The 26,751-nt window shown below is 40.6% G+C and overlaps 1 protein-coding gene across 1 annotated transcript; it reads left to right on the forward strand.

Moving 5' to 3' along the window:
• The first annotated feature begins 216 nt into the window (after positions 1-216).
• On the forward strand, positions 217-26,688 carry OIT3 (oncoprotein induced transcript 3). Its single transcript, XM_010852265.1, has 9 exons — positions 217-380; positions 4,750-5,124; positions 5,883-5,990; positions 10,679-10,801; positions 14,686-14,808; positions 16,275-16,435; positions 18,055-18,470; positions 24,746-24,845; positions 26,247-26,688. Exons 1-9 carry the CDS (start codon positions 320-322, stop codon positions 26,421-26,423), a joined length of 1,644 nt encoding a protein of 547 aa, XP_010850567.1. The 5' UTR covers positions 217-319; the 3' UTR covers positions 26,424-26,688.
• The last annotated feature ends 63 nt before the right edge of the window (positions 26,689-26,751 follow it).

Raw genomic sequence — 26,751 nt, forward strand, 5'->3', positions numbered from 1 at the left:
GTCTTGAAAAAAAAAAAAAAAAAACAATAGGAGGATGAGGGATTGTGAGGGTTGTTTTTTTTTTTTTCCCCTAAAGAAAAATATCAATAAAATAACTCTTAACAATGTAAAACAGTGCCTCTATCTGGGGTCAAGGCCAGAGCAATGGACACCTTATCCCACTCATCCTCTTCCTCTGATAAAGCCCCAACCAGTACTAAAAAGTCTTTTTCATAAGAGCCTAGAGGCCTTTTTTTTAAGTGCTTGAGAAAGAAGTAGACAAAGGAAAACTGAAATCAAGAGGATTTTCCAGTCTGTCTCTGGTGGCTGGTCCAGAAGGATGCCTCAGCTCCTGCTTCTCGCCTGCCTCCTCATCATAGTAACACGGGTGGCACCCAGGGGTGAGTCTTGTGTCAAGTACTTGGCACAATATTGGTTTTTGTTGGAGGAATTTGCTGTTATGTACAGGTTGTTAAGAGCAAGATTCCAGTATTTTAAATACTGGTTCTAGAATAGTATAAGAAAAGTCATTGATAACCTATGGAGATATGTTTTCAGAGAATTTCATTTCATGTTCCATTTAGCCTCTCACCTGGCATCCAAAATTTCCATGGATCTGCCAAATCCAAACAACTTTCCACGAGCTAAATATTTCTTGGAGTATGTGTAAAAGGGTTCTAACCTCTTCATTTTCTAGGCACTTTTATAGTCCTAACTTTAAGAGCAAAAAAAAAAAAAAAAAAAAAGATTTTCAGAGTGGAGGATAGAGTTTTTCCTTTAACAAATACAGGGGACTAACTGTGCCCATAAAGGCACAGATCTGGATAAATCAGACTTCTTAGGTTTGACTTCTTAAAATATGACTTTTGCACTGACTGAGTGAATCTTAAACTCTCTCCCCACCCAGCTTTGGTACAAAACAGGCCAACAAAGCCAAGTTTTCATTACAGTTAGAAACAATTTTCTCTCTCCTTTTCCCATTAGAATTTAAGTTCTAACTAGAAGACAGAGTGAGAAGAGGCTGAGATGAAGAGAACCATACTCCTTGGCATTTTGGGGAAGCTCAGTGTTTAGCTGCCCCTATTTCTTTGGGGTACCTAAGGCCTTGCTCTAGTAGTTTTAAGAATAAACAATTAAAACTAGACTTGAGACAGTAAGGAGACATGGAAAATTTAATGTCATGTGGTCCAGGGGATGGGACCCTGGGACCCTGGGACCGAGAAAGGTATAGGCAAAAACTAAAGAAATCGAAACTGTGGACTTGAGTTAAGCTATCAACAGTGGTTCATTAATTGTGGCAAAGATAACCATACTAGTGTACGATTATCTCATGAGGGGAAGCTGGGTGCCGGAAGATGTGAACTCTTTATACAGTCTTCTCAACTATTCTCTACATCTAAAACTGGTCTAAAAAATAGTCCTAAAGATAGGTCTGAGCCAAGATTAATCACCCTGTATCTGCTGCCAGTAAGTAACCAAGAGTTGCTTGAGCCAAAGTCGTCCTTCCCTCAACTTCCTCTCTGCTTTCTCCCCACTCTCTTCCCTGGCTTAACTGCCCATTACCTCCTGTACCCTTCCATCAGACGGGTTCTCCCTTCTTAGATCTTTTTTATTTTAATTACTCTGCCCCCCAGCACTTCTAAGACGTTTGACTTCAAGCCATAAAATGGGAAAACTTTAGAGGCTGGGGACTTTTTGAGGTGGGGGTGAGGTTGCCTGAGAGGAGAGAAGTGAGAAAAAAGGAAAAGAAGGGCCAGAGAAGAGGGGAGGTGGGAAGGAAGGAAGTGAAGGGGGAGAGGAAAAAAAGAGAAGGTGGGTTTCCGGCCTAAGAGAGAGAGAGGGCGAAGAATCCGGCGACCAGCCGAGGGGCGGGGCCGGGGGTGCGGACCAGGACCGTCGAGGACTCCTGGTTCCCGGGGATGACAGGGCGGCGATGCTGACATTTGCTGTCCGCTTTGGGCCGCCGAGAGGTGCTGGCCCCTCGTCGCACGGACATCCGCGCCGCTTCCCGGCTCAGGGGATACGGGAGGGGCAGCTGGCCAGGGGGCTGATGGGCGAGAATCCTGGTAAAGGCTGACCGGCTCTCTGCCAGCCAGGCCCCCTGGCTTGAACTTCGAGAGCAATCCACCCGGCTGTTTTCATTTGAGGAGTGTATATATGGGTGTGTGTACATATATCAGCAGTTCAGGACGCAGCATGTACAATACCGAATTCTGGCCTCCACACTGAGTCTGAAAGCAGGAATTAACACCAGTGGCCAGATTATTAAAGGATTGAAGTACTCCCTTAAAAGGGGGGTGAGTGGAATGGGTTTATTTAATGTTAGAAAATATTGCATGAGTAACTTTTAATATATGTTTATTTTACAGAAGATAGTAAATTTCTATTTGTGCCATATATCCCTACAAGAGAAGAAATAAACTTTTAACAAATAGCGCAAGAAATGATAGTTATATTTAAGGAAAAACTTTATAAATCATGAAATAGTTACTGAGGGAGGTTTAGGAATTTCTGTAAAAGCCATTACAAGTTAAGTGCCTAACCATTTCTTGTAAAATTAGAGCCAAGGAGATGAACCAAATATTTCTATGAATATATAATCACCTGTGAAATTGCCCTGGAAACCTTTCTTCATAAGAGAAAACCACAGCTGGGAGAGCAGATGAGGGAACGTCTCCCTTTTCAGAGGGTAGAGAGTCCGTATGTGGACATTTCTTCCCCTCGAGAGACATCAAACCATGGTCTAGGACACAGCTGGGGTACCTCAGGGACATTTTAAGGAGGGTTGTGCCTTCCATGTGTAACTCTGCAAAAGTTTTTTTTTAGAATATGCAATGTTCTACTTATTTCTTGTCCTTGTTATATTCTCAGCGGGGCACTAGGCTACGCCCTCCTCTACATGTGACTGAAGTTTTGAGAGTAAACTTGAATTGGAAATGTAGACTGGGAAAATTCAGCATATTTTCTTGACAACTTATCAACAAGGCCCATCACATTTAATTATTGTGCAGTATTTACTAAAGCTGAATTTCTTGTCCACAAAGTTTACTAGCCTTGATATGAATTCCCTGCCTACAATGTCAATTAAATCAGCTTCACATGCATTAAGAAGGATAGTATTCTCTGGCTAGGTCTCCTTTCTAGAATATCTTGATTTTATTGTAAGATTCTTTATAAGCAAAATTTGCCTATGTTAACTCAGCGTTTTCCTGAAATTGAGAGAGGCAGTGAGAATACTGGAGATATTGCTGTCTTCAGTCATTAAAATGGTTTTGATAAGATACTTGTCTATGTTATTTATGCCTTAAAAATGCATGCTTGAAATGTTGCTGTATTCTAGACAGTGATGCCATGGCTAATTGTGAAGACACGAAGTTCATGATATTTTCAATAAGCTGGTGGAACATGTACCCACATTCACATGGAGACTGCCCTTGCCGCTATACGGTGTATTTCAAAGCATGTGCCAGAGGCCTTTTACTTCTCAGTAGAATAAGTTTATGTATTTATTATCAAGCCAAACTACCTACTAGTACAAAATTCCACCCATAATCGTGCTTATAAATGACCATCTAGTTGGACCATCCAGCCTTTTTCAGAATATCTGAAGATGAAGAGCTTACCACACTGTGATACAGCTTCTCCAATACTGGGCTTCCCAGGTGGCACTCGTGGTAAAGAACCCACCTGCCAATGCAGAAAACATAATGAGAAACGCCTGTTCAATCCCTGGGTTGGGAAGATCCCCTGGAGAAGGGCATGGAAATCTACTCCGTGTATTCTTGCCTGGAGAATCCCATGGACAGAGACGCCTTGCAGTCTACAGTCCACGGGGTCACAAGAGTCGGACACGACTTAGCAATCAAACCACCATTACTGGATAGGTGAACTGAAATGCACTTCCCCATAACAATTTGTTTTGTCATTGTAACAGAATACCTAATTCCTCTTTCACAAGCCTTTTCCAGATTTTTTGAAAAGTAATACATAATATGCAGGGTTTTGTTTTTTTTTTTCTTCTCTCCAAATGATAGTTCTCAGCTTCTTCCCCAGTAAATAATTGTTAGGCTCCCTTCTAAATCTGGTCACCATCCTCTGGACATCAGGTTTGTCCATTACTTTCATAAAGTATAGCCTCCAAGTATGAACACAGTACTCAAAATCCAGTCTGACCAGTGCAGTGTTCAGTAAGATTATAACTTCCTTTGGTCTGAACAACAATCCTATCAGAGGAATACTGTGGATAAAAGGTTTAGTCCAATGCAAACACAGAGCCTTAAGTAGATTTGAAATAATTTTTCAAATGTAAAAGGCATTTATGAAATATGTTTCCATCAACTTGAAGAATCTTAAACAACTGCTTTTAGGGACTTTAGATAACTTCTTTCTTGAAATCTAAGATCAAGAAAGTAAACTCAGGCTATTGCTGCTGCTGCTGCTACTGCTGCTAAGTCGCTTCAGTCGTGTCCGACTCTGTGCGACCCATAGACGGCAGCCCACCAGGCTTCCCGTCCCTAGGATTCTCCAGGCCAGAACACTGGAGTGGGTTGCCATTTCCTCCTCCAGTGCATGAAAGTGAAAAGTGAAAGTGAAGTCGCTCAGTTGTGTCAGACTCTAGCGATCCCATGGACTGCAGCCTATCAGGCTCCCCCGTCCATGGGATTTTCTAGGCAAAAGTACTGGAGTGGGGTGCCATTGCCTTCTCCGCAGGCTACTGCCACTGTGACCCAAATCATCAAGGTGCCTCTGAGGTGTCCTTTTCATTCCCAGCCCTAGACCCTTGTTCTGCTTACATCAGTCTGAACGAGCCATGGAGGAACACTGAGCACCAATTCGATGAGTCTCGAGGTTCCCCTCTATGTGACAACAGTGTGGACGGGGAGTGGTACCGCTTCACAGGCATGGCAGGGGATGCTATGCCCACCTTCTGCATACCGGAAAACCACTGCGGAACCCATGCACCTGTCTGGCTCAATGGCAGCCACCCTCTGGAAGGTGATGGCATTGTGCAACGCCAGGCCTGCGCGAGCTTCAACGGAAACTGCTGCCTATGGAACACCACCGTGGAGGTCAAGTCCTGCCCTGGAGGCTACTATGTGTATCGTCTGACCAAGCCCAGCGTCTGCTTTCATGTCTACTGTGGTCGTGAGTACTTCCCTGGGCTCTTTCCCCTCCCCTCAAAGGCCACAGAAATGGCATCAAAGAGAAGAGTGCCATAGGAAATTCTGTGCTGGTAGTATCTCAGCACCTGAAGAACATTGATTTAGGAGCACAGATATCTCTAGCTCATGATTTCTGGGGTCTGCTCTTAAGATTTCTGAAAAATTCCTAAGAATAGAAAGGGAAGGGAGCTATGACTTTGATCAGTTTTGTCTTTTATGTAATTTAGTGTGGATTTCCAACCTTTCTGAGCACGGAAGACCCCTTCTTTAGATATATTTCAGACATCCATATGGTAGCATTGTGCTTAGTATCCATTGATATTTTTTAGAAATGATGTATAATGGGAAGAAGCTACTTGAGATCAGTAATACTTTCAAATGAATTTCCATGTTATTAATCCCATCAAAATCTGTATACATTTTAAAAATAGACTGCATAGAATAGTAGAACATAATACTATTTAATCTACAGCTCATGTTTGGTGAGGTTTTGCAGAAAACACCAGGGTCACCCAGGGGTCTGTGGATCTGAAGTTAGGACTCACGGATCTCAATGACAGAACATGCCCATGGCCCTGGACAGTACCTCTTGCCAGTGGGTTATATAAAGCCAGAACAGTGGGAATTCTCTTGATGTTGATTAGGAATTCATACCCCATGATTGAACTCATGAGGCTTTCTCATGGATGAGTGTCCTCTGACCCTCGCCCCTCATGATAGGTCATCTTTATCCTTCCATAGATTTTTATGACATCTGTGATGACGACTGCCATGGCAGCTGCCTGGGTACCAGTGAGTGCACATGTGCTCCAGGAACCGTGCTCGGCCCCGACAGACAGACATGCTTTGGTAAGAAACTCCTCTTGCAGTAGAAACAGCTATTAGGGGCAAAAGGACAAATCAAATCAAAAACTCTTCTTGCCTCGCAGCACCACCATCTTTCCACTTTGTGTCTCTGAGCGCTCAGAATGGGGTTTGCCTTTTTAGTTCATAACTAAAGCCTCAAGTCAAATTTATATCATGTACTGGGACAGCCTAGGATTATGCTGTCCAGTCTAGTAGCCACTAGCCATATGTGACTATGAAGCTCTTGAAATGTGGCTTCTGTGACTGGAAAACTGAACTGTAATTTTACATAATTTTAATTTAAAAGCTAATACTTGATTGTCATTGGAAAACTAAAAATATGTGGAACAACTTGAGTGAACTGTAAATTTCCTGACTCTGAAGTACAAATCACATATTTCTGATGAAAATTTATCATCCAAATTGAGACATGCTGTAAGTGTGAAATATACACTGGGTTTTGAAGACTACTTAAAAGAACATATCTCAAGGATTTTAATACTGATTATATATTAAAATGGAACATTTTAGAAATGCTAGAGTAAATGAAATATGTTATTAAAATTAATTTTACCAATGCCGTTTAACAAAATTTTTAATGTGACTAATAAGAAATTTTATGTGTGGCTTGCTTTGTATTTCTATTGGATAGCTTTGGTCTAGAATTACCTACAGGTATACTCCTATAGCTTCAGTGATATAATTTCGGTTTGTCTGAGTGGCAAGAAAGGGGAGTCAGGTTATTCGTTGGAAATGCAGAGTTGTTTAATTGTATATATGTTTTGTTGTCCACAATTGGGAGAAAATAGAGTTGAAAAACCCAGGATTGAGGTCATCTCTTTTCTGTTTAATGTTATGAAGCTTTTTGTATTCAGATTCAAAGAGATTTAAAACAAGTCTGGAGAGAAAGGGAAGCACTGCCCCACACCTGCCTCCTCCAGAAGAGCAGTAACAAGATCAGAGTGGGATAGGGATCAGGATGAAAGGGCTATCAAAGGGTTCTTATTTTAGAAAAGCTTTTTGTTTCTCAGCTTCCCCCCACCCCCACCAACTGTTCTATGGAGCATGGTTAGGCCCTCCCATAACAGTTGTTACGGCTCTTGCATGGTCGATTTTGACTATGTGATTTAATGCAAACGGATTTGGGGTGTGGGAGATGATGGTTCCTACAATCCCCCCAACCTCTCACACTGCACACGCACGCACACACACACACACACACACATCTGTTGGAAAATATTTGGCTTCCTTTTAAGACAGGGGTTTTTCATTCATTTCTCTGCCTTTATTTTAATATAAATTTTGAATAGGTAATGTATTTAAATAGCTCCCAAATTAAACAGCATGACAGGTATACAGTGAAATGTCTAGCTCTGTGTCCTCCATTTGTTCCATTTCCCCTCCTCCAACTCCATCCCAAGTAAACTCCTACATTATTTACTTATGTATGTTTCCAGGATTTCTTCAGGCAGATATAAAAATAAAAATATACACATTTAATTATTGCTGTTGTTTAAATCAAAGGTCACCTGTTATTCACACCATACGTATATCTTGCTTAGCAACTTACCTTGGATGTTTCTGCCTATCAGGACACAGGGGAAGCTGCCAGTTTCTACCTGGGGCCTGTCTACTGGTTTCAGGGAGATCATGAATTCCCTGAAATTAGAGGCAAAGCTTTGTGTTAATGTGTATGTGTCAATGTTACTTTAGTTTTTTAAAAAAAATAACAATTTTAATTATTTATTATAAATTATGTATTTGGGGGAGGCAGAGAGAAGAGTAAAGAAAAATAATATAACAGACCCTCATGTACCCAGATTTATAGCTAAATTTTTCTTCTTTTTTTTAAATAAAATTTTACAGACACAGATAAAGCCATCTCATGCCATCTCTTTTACTTCTCTCACCCTCCAGGGGAATTAGTATTTTGAAGTTAGTGTATGTCCTTCTGGTCCCTGTTTTCATGCTTTTATTATTTATGTAATAAATAACAATAACAATATAACATATATAACCAACTATATAGCACTGTTTGTGTGTTCTTAAAATTAACATAGTTTTAAGAACCTTAACTCTTCTGTGAGATTTTCTCCACACTTTTTTCATTTTATACCTATAAAAGTGGAATTGCTGGGGCCTTGAGTATCTAAGTTAGGCTGTAACGGACAATTAACTCCCAAATAACAAAGGCTTAAATAAACAGAAGTGTATTTCTCTCTCCGATAAAAAGAATCAGTCTCAAGGTAAGCAGTCCAGGCTTTGGACAGAGACTGGACCCAAGCACCAGTGTGGCCGTACCCAGGAAGGCTGCCGGCACCCTGTTCATCCACTGTCCAGGCAGTAGGGCCTGATCTTATCAACTGTATTTTTCATTTCTACAGGTTCTGTGTGTATGGTTTCAATTCTGCTTTGTCTTCCTACACATTCTTTTATTTGTTTACTGGCCTCGTATCTGTTTAGTCATTTTTTAAATCCTTGTATTATGTATTTTCTTGGGTTATTCTGTTCTCTATAGTTCAGCGATTACCAGTTGTTACCTTATCAGCTTTCTCATAGCAGATCATCTCCGCCTGTGTAGTGTTTTATGGTAAACCATCTTCTATTGTAATTGTTTTTTCTGTGGAACTCCACTCTTATCACCTGGTTTGAAGAAGTTGGGGTTTTTTTTTGTTTGTTTGTTTTTACTACACAGCAGTGTTTCAGATGCTTTTGTCACAGAAGTTTCACCAATCCAGGTCAAAGTTTATATCAGTTTCTCAGCTTCAAGATCCCCACGAGATGTGGGAATTGTGACTTCATACTTCAACCATGGCAGAGCCAGACTTGGCTTTTACGAAGGCTTTTTTCTCTCTCAGAACCTCAGGCAGAGAGCTCCTTACTGGTTACCGAGCCTCAGAGCAGAGCCCTTCTTATGCCCCTTTCACTACGGGGATGCCTTTTCCAAGGTCCCAGCTTGAGCGGGGTTTCAGTTCCAGCTCATCTTCTCTCAGGGACCCACAGCCGTGCCTTCTGTCATTTAGTGGGTATTTAAATCCCAGTCCCTAGTTTATAGCTTATATCCAACCCATGACAAATTTAGCTCTTCAAGCTCCCCATTTTTTGTTTGTAGAAGGAAGTGGATTGACATTTGTTGCCAACTGTACATTTTTTTATAACAAGAATCATTATCCTTTATCAGATTCTTAAAAAGGATAACAATCATTACTTAAGTACAATATGGAAATATTCCAATGTTTATTTTTTTAAAGGTGGTTTTTTAGTATTTTGAAGTTTTTACTGAATTTGTTACAACATTGTGTTAGTTGCCCAGTAGTGTGGAGAAGGAAATGGCAACCCACTCCAGTGTTCTTGCCTGGAGAATCCCAGGGATGGGGGAGCCTGGTGGGCTTCCGTCTATGGGGTCGCACAGAGTCGGACACGACTGAAGCGACTTAGCAGCAGCAGCAGCAGTGTCTGACTCTTTGCAACCCCATGACCTGTAGTTTGCCAGGTTCCTCCATCCATGGAGTTCTCCAGGGAAGAATATTGGAGTGGGTTGCCATTCCCTTCTCCAGGGGCTCTTCCCAACCCAGGGATTGACACCAGGTCTCCTGCATTGCAGGCAGATTCTTCACCATCTAAGTCACCAGGGAAGCCCTGTTACAATATTGCTTCTGTTTTATATTTTGTTTTTATGGCCATGAGGCACGTGAGATCTTAGTTCCCTGACCAGAGATTGAATCCTCACTGCCTGCAAAGTCTTAACCACTGGACCACCAGGGAAGGCCCTTCCAATAGTTAAAACAGATTTTAAAGGCAGTTGTTTATAACGTTGGGTTGGTCAAAAAGTTAGTTCAGTTAGTAAATAGAGTTCGGTTAGTAAATAGAGTCAATAGAGTTCTTCATGAAAATGAAAAACGTGTCTTTTTTTTTACTTAAAACTGAACAAAATTTTTGGCCAACCCAACAGAAGACTGCCTCACTAATAGTATGCATAATACATATATTTTAGAAAACATGAATTTTGCATAGCTAAACAGTTCATAACATTTTGATTCCACTTGTTTGATTTAGTATGAATGGACTGCTAGATTTTTATTTTTTAAAAAAACAGATATGCAACAATCAACAAAGTTTTACTGTATAACCCAGGGAACCATAGTTTATATCTTGTAATAACCTCTAATGGAAAATAATCTCAAAACTAATATATGCGTGTATGTATGACTAAATCACCTTGTTGTGCACCTGAAACGCTGTAAGTCAACTATACTTGAATAAAATATATATATATAAAGGAAGACTGCTTCACAAAAAATCTCACCAGACCTATCCTTTCGCAATGTAAATTTATTTAATGCATTTAAAACACAGTTTGATTTGTAAGTTTCAGGAATTGGAGAAAATGAAACTCGCCAATACAAGCAAATAAGTGAAACCAGATAACAAAGGGAATTTCATTTCCCCAACAGTTTTGCCCTGAGGAGGGAACTGGCAAACAACCAGCTGCCTTCCACTCCAGCAGAGGGCAGAGGGACAAATGACTTGGTTGAGGAGACCAGGTTAATATTATAGAAGTGATTATATTGGAGATGGTTTGTGGAAAGTCTGTGAACAGGATCTGAAAAGATGTAGTGATTCTGCTAAAGGGCTTGGGAAAAGACTGCATGGCTCAGCACTGTGTAAATGGTGTGGTTTCTCTTCTACAGATGAAAATGAATGTGAGCAAAACAATGGTGGCTGCAGTGAGATATGTGTAAACCTCAAAAATTCCTATCGCTGTGAGTGTGGGATTGGCCGTGTGCTAAGAAGTGATGGCAAGACCTGTGAAGGTGAGATGGGCAAGAAGGGATTCACATCAAGAGCCCCCACTAAGCCACTGGCTGATTTTTTGGACATTTATGAAACTGTCCAGGGTTAGAAGAGAGTAACAATTTGACTGTGTAAAGAAACCACTCATCAGCACTGAGTATCACTGCAGGATGCTTGTATTGCAGACAGAATGCAGTGCTGATTTTATCTCCAAGCTTTGGCAGAAGGGAGCTGTTGCATGTTGCAAGAGGCAAAGAGCTGCATTTTTAGTTTGGGATATAAAAATTGGGTATTCCATGTTTCTCAAACTTTAATACACCCACGAATCACCTGGCATCTTGTTAAAATGCAGGTTCTGATTCAGTAGGTCTGGAGTCAGGTGAAGATCCTGCATTTTTAAATAACTTTTAGGTGCTGGCTATGCTGCAGACCCAGGGAGCACATCTGAAGTAGCAAGATAATGGAGGCAGGTGGCAGAACAAATGGTTTATAGCAGTTTCTCAGACTTCCTTGCTGAGAATCACCTGCATGCTTTTAAAGCCAGCCCTTCCCAGGTCTCTCTCCTGGAGACTCCGGTTCAGTGAGGTGGGAGGGGCCTTACAGTTTGTGTTTTTACCAAGTTTCCTACCTGAGTCTTACCATCTTGGAAGTTTGGGAAACTGGATTTTATGAAGTCATTTATTTTACTCATATGCTTTGCATTTATTAGAGATTAACACATGTCTGGAGATAAGTAAACTTACCTGATTTGATAGTAGAAATGCTGTATGGTGGCAGTTTTAGTCACTAAGTCATGTACGACTCTTGGACTGTAGAGTTGGACATGGACTGTAGCCCGCCAGGTCCCTCTGTCCATGGGATTTCCCAGGCAGGAGCACTGGAGCGGGTTGCTATTTCCTCCTCCAGGGGATTTTCCCAACCCAGGGATGGAACCTGGGTCTCCTGCATTGCAGTGGTTTCCTGCATTTCAGGCAGATTCTTTACCAACAGAGTCACCAGGGAAGTCCAGAGATTCTGTATACATTTTGTATAATTAAGTAATAAAAAATAATTTGAAATGTATGTTGAATAACTGAAATGGAAATTGTCTACTATTATGACATGAAGCTTTGACAATATCCCTTCTCTCAGGCACATTTGCCCTTGCAAATTATCTGAGCTGAAATTTCATAATTTCTATTTTAATAAATCTGAATCTCATGACATTGAGAATTGAGAGACCAAAAAAAGAAAAAAACTCTGCAGATTATATGAAGAGATAAATGCTGCTGCTTATCATTATTTACAGAGGACAAATGATATGTCCCATAGGGTAACTGAATGTGTGGCATAATACATTATAACACTGCTTGTGAGTTCACTTTATTCTATCTATATTCAAAATAATAAACTTCTACCCTAAAAGGCAAAATTATGGCTAGTGGTCACAATTTATTTCATGCCACAAAGTTTGCATTATTAACTCAGGGTCCATTAACCAGGATATCAAACTGCTGTCTCTTATAAAAAGGCTAAATGTACTTTAAGCTTTATTGGATAAGGGTAATATCCTGAATCCTCCTTAAATCTTATGTTATACAACCATCTTTGCATATTTGTATATTAATGAAATGTTCCATGAGGAACATTTGTAATTATCTATGAGTATTTTATTGGAAATATTACAGTTAATCCTAATATAATTTTAAAACCTAATAATCATAACTGAAAAGTATTTTAGCAGAAGATAAAGTTTGACTATGAATTACACTTTAGGATTAAGATTCATATTTGAAGCCCTTTTTGGAGTTTTTGGGTTTTTTGTTTTTATGGAAATCCTTACATTTTATTAATAGTCCAAACATATTTGTTTCTTTAGCTAGTCTGTTAGATTAGCATATTTTCTTTTTTAAAATAAAAGGCTCTTTTTAATTTTTAAGTAATTTTTATTGTTTGTTGTATTATGAAAGAGTTATGTTCATAGAAGAAAATACAGAGAAGTAAAAGAAAGATATGGACCCAGAATCCCATTTGCTAGATATATCCATTCTAAACATTTTGGTGTATCCTTGTAAGAGACTTAAAATTCTTTAATCCAAGTAAGAATTTCAGCTTATTTTGTGCGTTGCAGTCTTAGATCTGGAAATATTCTTAATGAACATTTAATCTAACACTTTCATTTTACATTTATTGAAACTGACACCCAGGAAAATTAAATGACTTAAGGAACATCACTTTTAAGAAAAAAATTTCCTATTAATGTTGATTTTAACATTTTATAGCATATTTTATGCTTTCTTCTATATCATTATATATCATTTGCAGCTATTTTAAAAACCTGTAAGAATACTTTTATCTTTTTTAACTACAGATTTATAAATAGGTCATAACCTAATTTCTCTTAAATTTTGTGAAGATTAATTCACTGCAAATTTATTCTCTCTCCCTATTTCACAAAAATTGATTCATTCCAACTTAATTAACTGATGTTCCAAAGAACTAATATTTTTATCATTATTGAACTGAGACTTACAGCTATAACTGGAAATTGGCTAATATCTTTCCCTGAACATCTTAAATGAACTGAAAGCCTTCTCCCCCACTTTTTTTTTTTTGACCATGCCATGAAGGATCTTAATTCTGACCAGGGATCAAACCTGGACTGTTGAGATTGAGAGCTCAGAGTCCTAACCACTAGACCACCAGAGGATTCCTGAAGGCATTCCCTTTTAAATAGCTTTCCCTTTGAAATCGTGTCCAACTCTTTGCGCCCCCATGGGCAGTAGCCTGCACCAGGCTCCTCCGTCCATGGGATTTTCTAGGCAAGAGTACTGGAGTAGGTTGCCATTTCCTTCTCCAGGGAATCTTCCCGACCCAGGGATTGATCCCAGATCTCTCGCATTGATAGACACTTTACTGTCTGAGCCACCAGGGACTTTTAAATATTACCTTACCCCTAAAAGAGGGAGCAGCAAACTTTTTCTGCATAGACCGAACAGTGGATATTTAATATGGAATTTGTTGAAACTACTCAACTCTACCCTCGTAGTGAGAAGGCACCCCATAGATAAGAGGGAAATAAATGAGCATGACTGAGTGTGCTAATAAAACTTTATATACAACAGCATATAGCAGCCAGAGTTTGATGATGCATGATCTAGAAGATAGCATCCAGAACCCACAAAGGTCATTATTTTTCCTCTGCTAACTATGACATTATGTGGTAGTTTCTTCATTTTTCAACTGAATATTTTTCCTTTTTTGCCCATTTGATTGAGTATGCTTTTTGAAAATGCAAAACTTTTAAAAAGAAAACTTTAAAAAGCTGCTTCATAAGAGAAGAATGAGAGAGCTCAGTAGAGTGGAATCTCTCAGTGTGCTGTCCAGGTCTCATTTTTATAATGTGCTGTCAACCCAAGAAAAATATCTCCAGTGCTGTTATTCCTAGAGATTCGAGGAGAGGGGCTGGTGACCCAACCATTGGCAATAACTCTGAGTAACTCTGATCCATTTAGCTGCTCTGCTTGAATTTATATTTTGTCAGTTCCTTTTACATCAGTAACAAACATTTTAAAATTGGGTGGACTAAATGTTACAGCAATTAAGAAATGACTTTCCATCTTCCTCTCCAAATTATACTTTATTCGTGAGAAAAACAGACAAATCCGGGTTGAAGGGCATTCTACAAAATGACCAGCTTAAATGGTGAGAGCTGTGTTTGTGTTGTAAGATGGCTCTTTGTAGCTCTAACATTTAATCAAAACTTCTTTGTGGACATTCCGGCATGTCTCAGTGACTGAGCTGGGCCCCAGTGATACTATGGTAAGTCAAGTATAATGCCTGATGCAAACCATGAGTCCAAGAACCAGAATTCTTAGGGAAGAGGGCTACAAGATTCTCCCTTTTTCTTTTGGTTTTATTGCAGACATTGAAGGATGCCACAATAACAATGGTGGCTGCAGCCATTCTTGCCTTACATCTGAGAGAGGCTATCGGTGTGAATGTCCCCGGGGCTTGGTGCTGTCTGAGGATAACCACACTTGCCAAGGTACTACATGCTTAGCCTCTGCTCTGACTTCTGCCCCAAATTTCCCTGTCTTCCTCACCTAAGTGTGTCAAGATTCTCATCTTTTACAATACCAGCTCTTTCAGCAGTGTGTGTTCACTCTGGAATCATTCAAAAATTGCAGTTAAAAAAAGGTAACATAAAATTTACCATCTAAACCAGTGTTAAGTGCATAGTTCAGTAGTGTTAAGTATATTCACATTTTTGTGCAGCAAATCTTCAGAACTTTTTCATCTTGCACATCTAAAACTCTGTACCCGTTAAAAACAGCTACCCCTCCCTCCTTCCTCCCTGCAGCCCCTGGCAACCACCATCCTACTTTCAGTTTCCAGGAAGCCAGCTATTTTAGGTGCGTGATATATGTGGATTCCTACAAGTTGTCATTTTGTGATTGACTTAATTTCACTTAGTAAATTGTCCACAAGTTTCACACATGTAGCGTATGACAGGATTTCTTCCCTTTGTAAAGCTATTCCACTGCGTGTGTACACATTTTATTTATCCACTCATCCATCGATGGACATTTGGATTGCTTCCTCCTCCTGGCTATTGTCAATAATGCTGCTATGAATATGTGTATGCAAATATCTCTTTGAGATCCTGTTTTCAGTGCTTTGGGATCTATACTCAGAAATGGATTGCTGGAACATGTGGTTTCCTTTGCTTTTTACTTTTGATTTTATTTACCCTGATTTCTGTTATTAGTTGAATAACTAATATTCAATACTTAATTTAGATGGAGTTCCTCTTTTCTAACAGATCATTGTTTTTCTGGGAATCTAGTTATTTATGTCCAGAATATTAATTTATTCATCCAGCAAATATTTAATAAGCACCTATCTGTGATTTCTTAATACTAAGTCATTGCTATTATGTGCCCTCATACACTGATATTGCCCTCATGTTTTGTCTGACAGTACTCAGAAGTACTTATTTTAGGACATTTGTACAGTCTTGAGACGAGAATGCTTAAGAAAAGCAATCTTTTTATATTAAATTAAAGTGGGATTTATAGTCACAGTTTATGGTTTACTGAGCCATGCAAGGATGATTTGGAATTCTTCCCCAAGTGCACTAATGCCGTTTTTATTACCACTGTTTTATGGGGCAATAATTAATGGTGAAGTCAAAGCAGTAACATTATGTAATTTAAGCCCATATCAAAGCAGTACTTTTCCTATATTGCCGATAAATTGTGTTTCTGCTAAAAGTTCATTTTTAAGTGTTTTGATACATGGAGTTATGCTAGACATGCTTTGAAATGTTTGTTAACTTGAAACTTCAGAACAATATTTCTTCATTTGGGAAATAATACAGTATTTGATGAGCATTATTTGACCACAAAAAAGCTCAAAGTGCAAGAGGGAGAAGTTGTTTCCCCTAGTTGTCTCTTTCCCCTTCTCCCAGTTCCGCTTTCCTGGTTCTAACAGCATCCCCTGTCCCCACAGTTCCTGTATTCTGCAAGTCGAACACCATCGAAGTGAGCATCCCCAGGGACCTGGTTGGCGGTCTGGAGCTCTTCCTGACCAACACCTCCTGCCGAGGCGTGTCCAATGGCACCCATGTGAACATCCTCTTCTCCCTCAAGACGTGTGGCACAGTGGTTGATGTAGGTTCTTCCTGGAGGACTCTTGGGGCATGACCAAATCTAGTTATTTGGGAATTGGTTGATGAAGGTGTGCGTTGTGGCTTGTGTCATAGATGACATATTTCCGCATAAAAGACTGGTGCTCAAAAATTCATATGCTGTTCATTTAACAAATGTGTTATTGAGCATCTGTGCTGTGCTGTGATCCTGACCCTGGGAAGACAGCAAGTTAAAAAGAATTCTGCTCTGTCAGTTCTCAAATAGTATTGAATACCATCTCTCCAATATGCACAGACATTTTCCTGAGTGCGTCAGCACCAGTACGAGGGGGCCTACTGTGTCTCCTCTGACCAATTATTTTACTTGAAGAAAAAATGATTAATTCATGAGGTAACAAATGAGTCCAAGGATTGAACCAGGTAGAGGTAAAAGATTTGTTCTTCCTTCCAAGAATCTGTGCACAGCCCTGTGCTGGGGAGGCTGCGGGATATGTGAAATACATGCAAAATAAGATCCCTGACTTTTAGGAACATACATGGTTCCTAAAAGACAACACACATAAAATATGAGTCAGGGATACAGTTGACGGTGGTATAGGAGGCCAGAAAGGGACAAACCCTGGAGTAGTCAGGACAAGTGAGACTTGATTTGGGGTGGAAGCATATGCCTGGTTTATACAGGCAGAGAGGTGGAGAAAGGGCATTTCAGATGAGAAACAAGTGATCAAGTCTCAGCGATGGGAATTCTTGAGGCTTATGCTAAGTGAATGGGCTACATAACCTGGCTGGCAAGGAATGAATAATGGAAAGGAAACTGGAAAAGTAGGTGGAGAGAGACTGTGCTTTCAAAGATCTGCTTTGTGTGCTGGGGTGAGACGTTTGGCTTTTCCCCATAGGAATGGGATGAAGCAGGCACTGTTATGATGAAATCAGAAGTGGACAAAATGAATAGAAAAAAGAGGACCTAGACCCAGGAGATTGGTGTAGAGGCCCTTGCAATCAAATAAACAAGTATTTATTTATGGAAACAAACAGAGAAAAATCAGAGAGCTAATTAGACTTGGGATGAGACGTTGGGGAGATATTTGAGAAGGACCCACTTTAGGCAAATTGTGTTTTGTCATATCTGTGGATAATCAAATAGAAGTGCCCTGCAATGAGCCAGGGGTTCTTGGTACACAGGAGAGCAGACAAGGCTAGAGATGAAGAACTGAAAATCATCTGAGTAAATGCGACAGCTGAAGCCCACATGCAGATGAGCTCAGCCCAAGGTCATGCTGCTGCACAATCACCAAGTCTAGGATTCCAGAAAAAATATAATATACAGAGGCTGTTCTTTTCTAAACTATCAGAGCTTTGAATTTGCTGATTCTGCATAGCTCAGGTTTTTATGACTAATAACTCCAAAGGAATGTGTGGGTTGACCATGAAGTGGTATATAAAACTCTTAACAGTCAAAACATGTTAGTAAAAAGAGGAGAAGCGATTTTTTTTTTTTTTAAATTTCAGGTTTTAGCAACTGAATCTCTCATGTGTTTTGACGTAAAGAGAAATTTGGAGAATGTTATGATGGGCAGCAGGTAGGGTGCTCTGTAGAAATAAACAGAGACTCTTTCCTCTCCTGGCTCTGGCCTGGCTCAGGTGGTGAACGACAAGATCGTGGCTAGCAACCTGGTGACAGGTCTACCCAAGCAGACCCCAGGGAGCAGCGGCGACATCATCATTCGAACCAGCAAACTGCTGATTCCCGTGACCTGTGAGTTTCCACGCCTGTACACCATTTCCGAAGGCTACGTTCCCAACCTTCGCAACACCCCGCTGGAAATCATGAGCCGCAGTCACGGAATCTTCCCATTCACTCTGGAGATCTTCAAGGACCATGAGTTCGAAGAGCCTTACCGGGAAGCCCTGCCTACTCTCAAGCTGCGAGATTCCCTCTACTTTGGTATTGAGCCCCTGGTGCACGTGAATGGCTTAGAAAGCCTGGTGGAGAGCTGCTTTGCCACCCCCACATCCAAGATCGACGAGATCATGAAGTACTACATCATCCAGGATGGGTAAGTAGGCTTCTTGAATGATGGATTAGCCTTAGTTCTCATTCGGGTCTTCCCTGGTGGCTCAGATGGTAAAGAATCTGCCTGCAGCATAGGAGCTGCTAAGCTGCTAAGTCACTTGGTGCAGTCGTGTCTGACTCTGTGCGACCCCATAGACGGCAGCCCACCAGGCTCCCCTGTCCCTGGGATTCTCCAGGCAAGAACACTGGAGTGGGTTGCCATTGCCTTCTCCAGCAGCATAGGAGGCTTGGGTTCAATTCCTGGGTCAGGAAGATCCCCTGGAGAAGGAAATGGCAACCCACTCCAGTGTTCTTGCCTGGAGAATTCCATGGACAGAGGAATCTGGTAGCCTACAGTCCATGGGATTGAAAAGAGTTGGACAGACTGAGGGACTAACACTTTCACATTTGATCTCTGGACACAATAGCAACTTCAATCATTTCATAAAACCAAGCAGCACTCTTGCTTGCTCTTAATTAGTTCAGAAACCACTTGTGCACATTTTCGTGGTAAAAACCGGTGAGGAAGAGCAGAGTCCAGAATGACTCCAAGGGGTCTAACTTGTTATGACTGACTAGATGTCCTTAACCAAGATGAAAGGACATAGGTTGAAAAGCAGATTTGCTATAAAAATACTGAATATGATAATTCCAAATAATAATATTCTAATATAAATGCCTGGGCTTCCCTGGTGGCTCAATGGTAAAGAGTCTGCCTGCCAATGCAGGGAACATAGATTGGATCCCTGGTCTGGGAAGATCCCCTGGAGAAGGAAATGGCAACCCAATCCAGTATTCTTGCGTGGGAAATCCCATGGACAGAGGAGTCTGGCAGGCTACAGTCCACGGGATCTCAAAGAGTCAGATACAACTTAGCAACTGAACAACAAACAGAAACAAATTATAAATACCCACAGGATACTTAAGAGAATTTCAGTGGCAGTTGGAAATGCATGTCAGTTAGACCCAGAAACAGTAGAGACAAATAACAGAGGATTACCCCTGTTTATAATTGAAACTATAGGATTGATTGGGGCTTCCCAGGTGCCACTAATGGTAAAGAACCTGCCTTGCCAATGCATGAAGCATAAGAGAAGGGCTCAATCCCTGGGTAAGGAAGATCCCCTAGAAAAGGGCATGGCAACCCACTCCAGTATTCTTGCCTGGAGAATCCCATGGAACCTGGCAGGCTACAGTCCATTGGGTCACACAGTTGGACACAACTGAAGCAACTTAATATATATACATGATTGATTAACCTGGTCAGAGAGATTGTAGAGCATGGGTGGCATGGTTGTTGTTGTTCAGTCTTTAAGCCGTGTCTGATTCTTTGCGACCCCATGAACTGCAGCACTCCAGGCTTCCCTGTTTGCTCAAACTCATGTCCATTGAGTCAATGATGCCATCCAACCATCTCATCCTCTGTCGCCCCCTTCTCTTGCCCTCAACCTTTCCCAGCATCACGGTCTTTTCCAATGAGTAGGCTCTTCGCATAAGGGTGGCAGATTGGGAATGAGAAATGCAAGAGGATAAGGAAGTGGAAGCAGCAAATGCAGACCCCTCTTTTAAGAAGTTTGGTCATGAAGGAGAGAGATGAAATAATTGGTTGGTTTTAGGAGAGGAGAGATCAAGTGAACTTTGTTTGTTTGCTTGTTTTATACAAAGGAGAGTTCTGTATTTGTTGAGGTTGTTGGATTGAGAACTTTGCATGTGTTGTTGTATCATTAAAAGCCTAACAGTTACCACATCTACTGCTTACATTGCCAGGAAAATTACACTCACATCCCAAATTCATAACTGTATCTCATCAGTTCCTTCCTCATCCTCAATGTCAGATGGGACATATCTCTAGCAGGTCAGGACCTGCCGCTTAAGAAAAGGGAAATGGCCTAGTGAAGAGCACCACAGATGTGCCCTGGTTCATGCCCTTTGCTAATTACCCTGATAGACTCTGAAATTTCTCCTTTGTTTTTAACCCCCTGGATCTCTCACCACAGGTGACCTTTCCCTGCTACTATCCATTTCCTGCACAGTGATTTTAAACTTTTGATACACATTAGGATCAACTGCAAAGCCTTTCTAAAAGTAGCAATATCCCAACCCGTTCTCTACTCTTACTGCCTTATTTCCAGCCCTCATTATCTTTCACCTGGACAGATGAAAGCTTCCAAACACAGCCTCCTACATCCCAGCTCTCAAGTCTCATCTCCACAGAGCCCTGGGTATCCAGTCAAAAGAAAAACAAATTATATATATAGTCAGATTCCTGTTGAAAACATATTGATGGCTCTTGACTTCTTTGGTTGGTAAATTTAGCTGTTTACTAGCAGGAGTACCTCTAGCTTCAGATTCCTGTAGCCTCCTTAGCTTGTTTTCACAATCTGGAAAAGGCATCTGAGCTGCTTTGGATGGCTAGAGGCAGGTCTCATAGGAGACGGCAGGCCTTTGGGTTTCTTGCCGTCTTAAAGTGATCTCCACAAAGTTTTAAAATGAAACATAGAAGCATCAATTTTTATTTCTTTTCTTTTTCAGTCACATAATTAGTGCTAAGTAGATTTGGGGATGGATTTACTTTGTTGGGGGTGATTACTTTTAAATTTTCTACAGGTTTATTGCAGTGCTGTTTGTATACAATAAATATGCTATTCAAAGTATACAGCTTGGGGAATTCCCTTGAGGTCCAGTAGTTAGGACTCTACGCTTCCACTTCAGAGAGCCGGGTTCGATCCCTAGTCAGGGAACTAAGCTGCCCCGTGTGGCCAAAAGATTAAGTGTACAATTTGGTAAGTTCTGATGTCTACACACTGGTGAAGCTATCGCTACAATCAAGGCAGTGAATATTTCTCTTACCACAAGTTTTCTCCTGCCCCTTGCATTTACTTTTGCAAACATATAGTCTTTACTGGGAAAGTTGCTGGGAAAACATGTAACCCAGACCCTCAGTTAGGATTCTATGCTTATATTTTATACAGTTCTAAGAAGATGTGCTATTTAATTTTCCAGCCTTTAGCACACACAAAAACAATGCTATGGAAGATATTAAAATTGTTCAAAAGCATAAGCAGAACTCAAAAACACAGCTATGTGGACCTGTTTCCACTATACATGGGCAAATAGTTTCATCTCTAGTGCAATACTGGATAGTACAGTATTAGCTAAGAGCAGTAATGGTGCATTTGAGATACTCCCTCAAGAAAAAATCCAGCTCTCAGTTTGGCTTGCTGTGCCTCACCCTCTGACCTCTACCTTCTCCGGTTTCTGCTCCTGCCAAAGAGAACTATGGGCATTTCACAGTTTCTGTTGCTCCTTACACTCTCCTGATTCTGCAGCTGCCATTTCCACTGCCTGAAATCTTCTTTCCTTTTTCTTCCTGTCTGATTCTTACTGGTCCTTTGATACACATTGGGACTTTTTTTTCCCTCCATGAAGCTGTCCCTGATTGTTCTAACCAGAACTAGAAATCTTCCTTTCATCGTCCTCAATGCCTTGCCTACATACAGTAAAGCTCATTAACTATTTATCTAATGAACTATTGAATGAATGTTTTCATAATACTAATTTGGGACTAGTTCAGAGTCCTAAAATAAACATAATGCTGTTTACTTGTATTTGTAAATTGGTTGATTATTCATTGTCCTCAGCTTGAATTTAAATCAGGCTGGTTTCCCCTGATATTTAACACATCTGATTTGCTTCCCTCTAGTTTTAGTTGGCATATCGTCTGAGAATGCAAAGAAATTTAATGCAAGCCTAAGCAAAGTAGAATTAGAAAGTTTATCTCCAGAAAAAGAAATGTTGAATTCCAAAATCCGCTATTGGACAACTTTTGGGTAATCAGTTATTTGAACTTACCCTGTACCGTTTGCTGTTACTTTCTTTTAGCACATGAACTTGGAGTTGATGGACTAGAATTGTCTAATCCCAGCAAACACCGAATCAAGAGCCAGAGTTTGTCTTGGGTTCTATTCTGTAATGTGTTACCCTACAACAACTCTTTCTGTCACATTTTCTCTTTAAAAAATAGTATTTTTTTTACTATTCAGCCACAGAAAAGAATGAAATAATGCCATTTGCAGCAACCTGGATGGACCTAGAGATTATCACACAAAGTGATGTAAGTCGGGCAGAGAAAAACAAATGCCAGATGATATCACTTATATGTAGAATCTAAAATATGACACAAAGGAACTTATTTACAAAACAGAAGCAGACACACAGAAAACAAACCAATGGTTCCTGAAGGGGAAGTTTGGATTTGGGGAAGGGATAAAGCAGGAGTTTGGGATGAACAGATACACACTATATAAAACAAACAAGGGCCTGCTGTATAGCAAAGGGCCTCCAATGCAGCAGACTCAGGACACGTGGGTTTGATCCCTGGGTTGGAAAGATCCCTTGGAGGAAGAAATGGCAACCCACTCTAGTATTCTTGCCTGGAAAATTCCAGGGACAGAGGAGCCTGGTGGGCTACAGTCCATGGGGTTGCAAAGAGTCAGACACGACTAAGCATACACACACACTATAGCACAGGGAATTATAGTCACTATCTGGTACTAACCTGTAGTGGAAGAGAATATGAAAAAGAACATATATGTGTATACCGAAATCACTTTGCTGTACATCAGAAATTAACATCGTAAATCACCTATACTTCAATTTTTAAAAAATAGTATTTTAGGTAAAGGTAAATGGAAAATGCTGAGGCAGTTACTGGACTTTTAAGTTCCCTGACATCACAGACCATGTTGTTCATCTCTAACTCCTCTGCAGCACCCAGCAGAGTATGTCACACAGATTAGATATGCAATAGGTAGTTGAGAACATAATCAGAAATGGCATAGATTCATTTACCCTCAGGAAAATGACAATGTGTACATAAATATAATAAATAACGGAAACCACATTATATTTCTAGATCCTCTTCAGTTTAAGGGAATAAGGTACCAGTGGTCATACAAGTCAAGGTGTCATATTTTTAAATAATTTTATTGGATTTTTTGACTGCCCTGAAACAGCAATTAGCAATAAACTAGAAAGTGTTCTGTAAATATGTGGAGTAAGTATCCGGTTTTATAGGTGTTTATATCTGATCCCACTTTTTTACTGCCTGATAGACAGAAACTATGAAGCATCCACATCCACGAAAAGGAAATAGGTAAAAGTTCCTTTTGAATTCAGAATGGATCTGCTATACGTCAACCTGAATCCGCCATGGATGTACACGTGTTCCCAATCCTGAAGCCCCCTCCCACCTCCCTCCACAATATATGTATGAGCCCTGGCCTTTAGGAAAAATGGTTCATCTATTCTAATCCTTGGGCTCAAAGTGGAGAATCAAGAACCCCTCTTTTTCCCCCAGCTAACCCTGAGGTGAGCCTAGGAGTTTCACTTCAAGTGGTAGACCTGAGATTAAAATCTCAAAGCCTATCAAATTAAAATTTGGCATTAAATCTGTGAAAAGAGGTATTAAAACATGTTGGAAGTAAATTATTTTCCCCCAATAGGTCTAGTTATTATCTAAGAAACTGACGTCTTTATGCAGCTCCTTGTTGTACAAATTGGGGTTTGCTCACCTTTGGATCCCCTTCAGGGGTGAGTATCTGTTAGGTGTCTGATAAATATAGTGAAATTTCATTAAAGAAAAGCCTTCTCAAATCAGTAATAAAGTACATGAATGCAGAATTCCTGCTGCTGCGTCACTTCAGTCGTGTCTGACTCTGTGCGACCCCATAGACGGCAGCCCACCAGGCTTCCCGTCCCTGGGATTCTCCAGGCAAGAACACTGGAGTGGGTTGCCATTTCCTTCTCCAATGCATGAAAGTGAAAAGTGAAAGTGAAGTCGCTTAGTCGTGTCCAACTCAGCGACCCCATGGACTGCAGCCTACCAGGCTCCTCCGTCCATGGGATTTTCTAGGCAAAATTAATGGAGTGGGGTGCCATTAAAGCCTTAAAAAGATACCCCAGTATCAAAAGATATCTTTATAATAAATGTTGCTGTTACTAATACTTCTATATATTGACTTAACAGGAGGTCCTGGTGCACAGTTTGTGGGTACAGTGAATGAGAGATGGGACAGAGAGCGTTAATGAGCAGAGCTGTGTCTGAGATGCCTTCACAGGGAAGGGATTTCATTTTTCCTTCATTCTCAAAAATCTTGAGTGCAGCCCAACCTCCTCCACCCCGTTTGCCTCTCCTTGGACCAAACACGTTGGACTGGATTGTTTTTCCACCTCTGTTTAAGAAATCAAGTCTTACGTGCTGTCCTGCCCTGCTTCCAGCTGTGTTTCAGATGACTCAGTGAAGCAGTACACATCCCGGGATCACCTCGCAAAGCACTTTCAGGTCCCCGTCTTCAAGTTTGTGGGCAAAGACCACAAGGTGAGCCGAACACCTTTACCTTACAGAGCTGCCTGCCCTCTCCCTCCATGAACCTGAGCCTTCCTACTGTCCCAATTGGTTCACATTCTAAAGCCTACCATTGGGATCTGCGTGACCTTATGAAAAATACTATAAAACTGGCCATCTAGAATCTTACCACCGCGGTGAATGTCAGAATCATCTGCCCCCTCCCAATAAATTAACTAGGCTTGTTCAAAGAAAATATGATGTGATTATAATACAAAATCCTTGTGAGCAGGTGTGATTGAAAAAGCCTGTGTAGTGGTCACATGGCAAACTATATGGAGAGAATATTTGCAAAAAAGACAAATAGTGAAATGTTCAGTGAAAACAGTATTTCACTGTTTTACATGCCAATTCAAATAATTATAAGACTATTTTATACATATGAAATTTTTGAAAATTATAAATCCCAACTTTCAAGGCTATAGGGAGATGTGTATAGTAGCAATATAAGTTGATATACCTTCTAGAAAGTTGTGTAATAATCTGACAATTAATTAATAATCTGACAATGTGTAATAACCATAAAATTATCAGTCTAAAAATTTCAATTCTGACAGCTTCTCAGAAACAAAAATAAAAACATGGTTTGTTGAATGTGCTTATAGAGTACTGTTATGAGAGAGGCATTAAACCAGTGCATCAATTAATGCAATATTAAGCAGTTAATGTACAATGAAATATAGAAAAAGGAGATATGAAAAAACTCTTGTCATAAAAAATTTAAATGCAAATTGAATATGAAACAGTTTTTTAATGTATATAAGTAAATAGAGGTTATAAGAGGCCATATATTGATATACTGTGTTAAGGTGGAAGGTTTTTTATTTTAGTAGAATTGTTGAAACAACTTAAACAAAGGAAAGTTTGAGGTCAACAGTTTTTTCCATATCGCATCTAAGTGTATTCGTGTTGCTATCCAACTTCATCACTGTTCGGAAATACGCATTGGGAAGTTACTTATAGGAAGAAGCTTGGAGAAAGAACTTGTTACTTTACACAGAAGTGGGTGGGACCCCATGTTATGCCCAGACCTTGATGTGATGAATCAAGATGTTAATGTTATTAGACATTGTCCTCACAAGATTCTCTTGTGTCCAGGCACGGAGGCAGAAGTTGTGGATGTCAGGTTTTAAATCACCCATGTGATTGAGTATGTTTGCCACATTACTAAATGTGTGAATCTGAACAAGATCCTTAACCTTCTTAGTTTCCTGATCTGTAAAATTGGGATGACGTCTGTCTCAAAGGGCGGTTGTTTATATGAAATGAGATAAAACATATGAAGTATTTGGTAGTGTCTGGCTTCTAGTAGGCACCCCCCAAACTGGCAGCTGTCTTCACTGTTTTTGTTCTTTATCATTGTGATCTTTCCAGGAAGTGTTCCTGCACTGCCGGGTCCTGGTCTGCGGGATGCTAGACGAGCGTTCTCGCTGCGCTCAGGGCTGCCACCGGCGGGTGCGTCGTGAGGCTTCTACTGAAGGAGAGGACGCCAGTGGTCCACGGAGCCAGATGCTGACAGGCGGGCCAATCAGCATCGACTGGGAGGACTAGGACAACCCACCACCCGCGTCCTCCTGCAGGCTGCCTGTCTCTATGGAATTCTCCCCTTGTCTTCTGAGAACATCAGTTGACACTCTAGAACACCATGCTGCTTTAAACCTTACACTTTGGGTTTAGACAAACCCCCAGAACCAACTCACTCTGACTCCAGCCACTGGGTCAGGAAAAGTCACCTCACTGCTGACCAGCCTATTCCAGATGGAGCTTCATCCTCCTAAAGTGGAAAGCTGTGCCATGCACCCCAAAAACAGCTCACCCCCATGCAACCCCACCTGCATGTCTCAGACCACCTGCTTCAGTGGGATAAACCAGCCCCTTC

The sequence above is a fragment of the Bison bison genome, unplaced genomic scaffold (genome assembly GCF_000754665.1).
Source record: "Bison bison bison isolate TAMUID 2011002044 unplaced genomic scaffold, Bison_UMD1.0 scf7180017864309, whole genome shotgun sequence".
NCBI lineage: Eukaryota > Metazoa > Chordata > Mammalia > Artiodactyla > Bovidae > Bison > Bison bison.

What these genes read in the sequence shown, in the direction of transcription:
- OIT3 (XM_010852265.1), top strand. Translation starts at nt 320, where the DNA reads ATGCCTCAGCTCCTGCTTCTCGCCTGCCTCCTCATCATAGTAACACGG. An exon ending in AACACGGGTGGCACCCAGGG is followed by an intron (nt 381 to 4,749) that starts GTGAGTCTTGTG and finishes TTTCATTCCCAG; the next exon opens with CCCTAGACCCTTGTTCTGCT. An exon ending in TACTACATCATCCAGGATGG is followed by an intron (nt 18,471 to 24,745) that starts GTAAGTAGGCTT and finishes CCCTGCTTCCAG; the next exon opens with CTGTGTTTCAGATGACTCAG.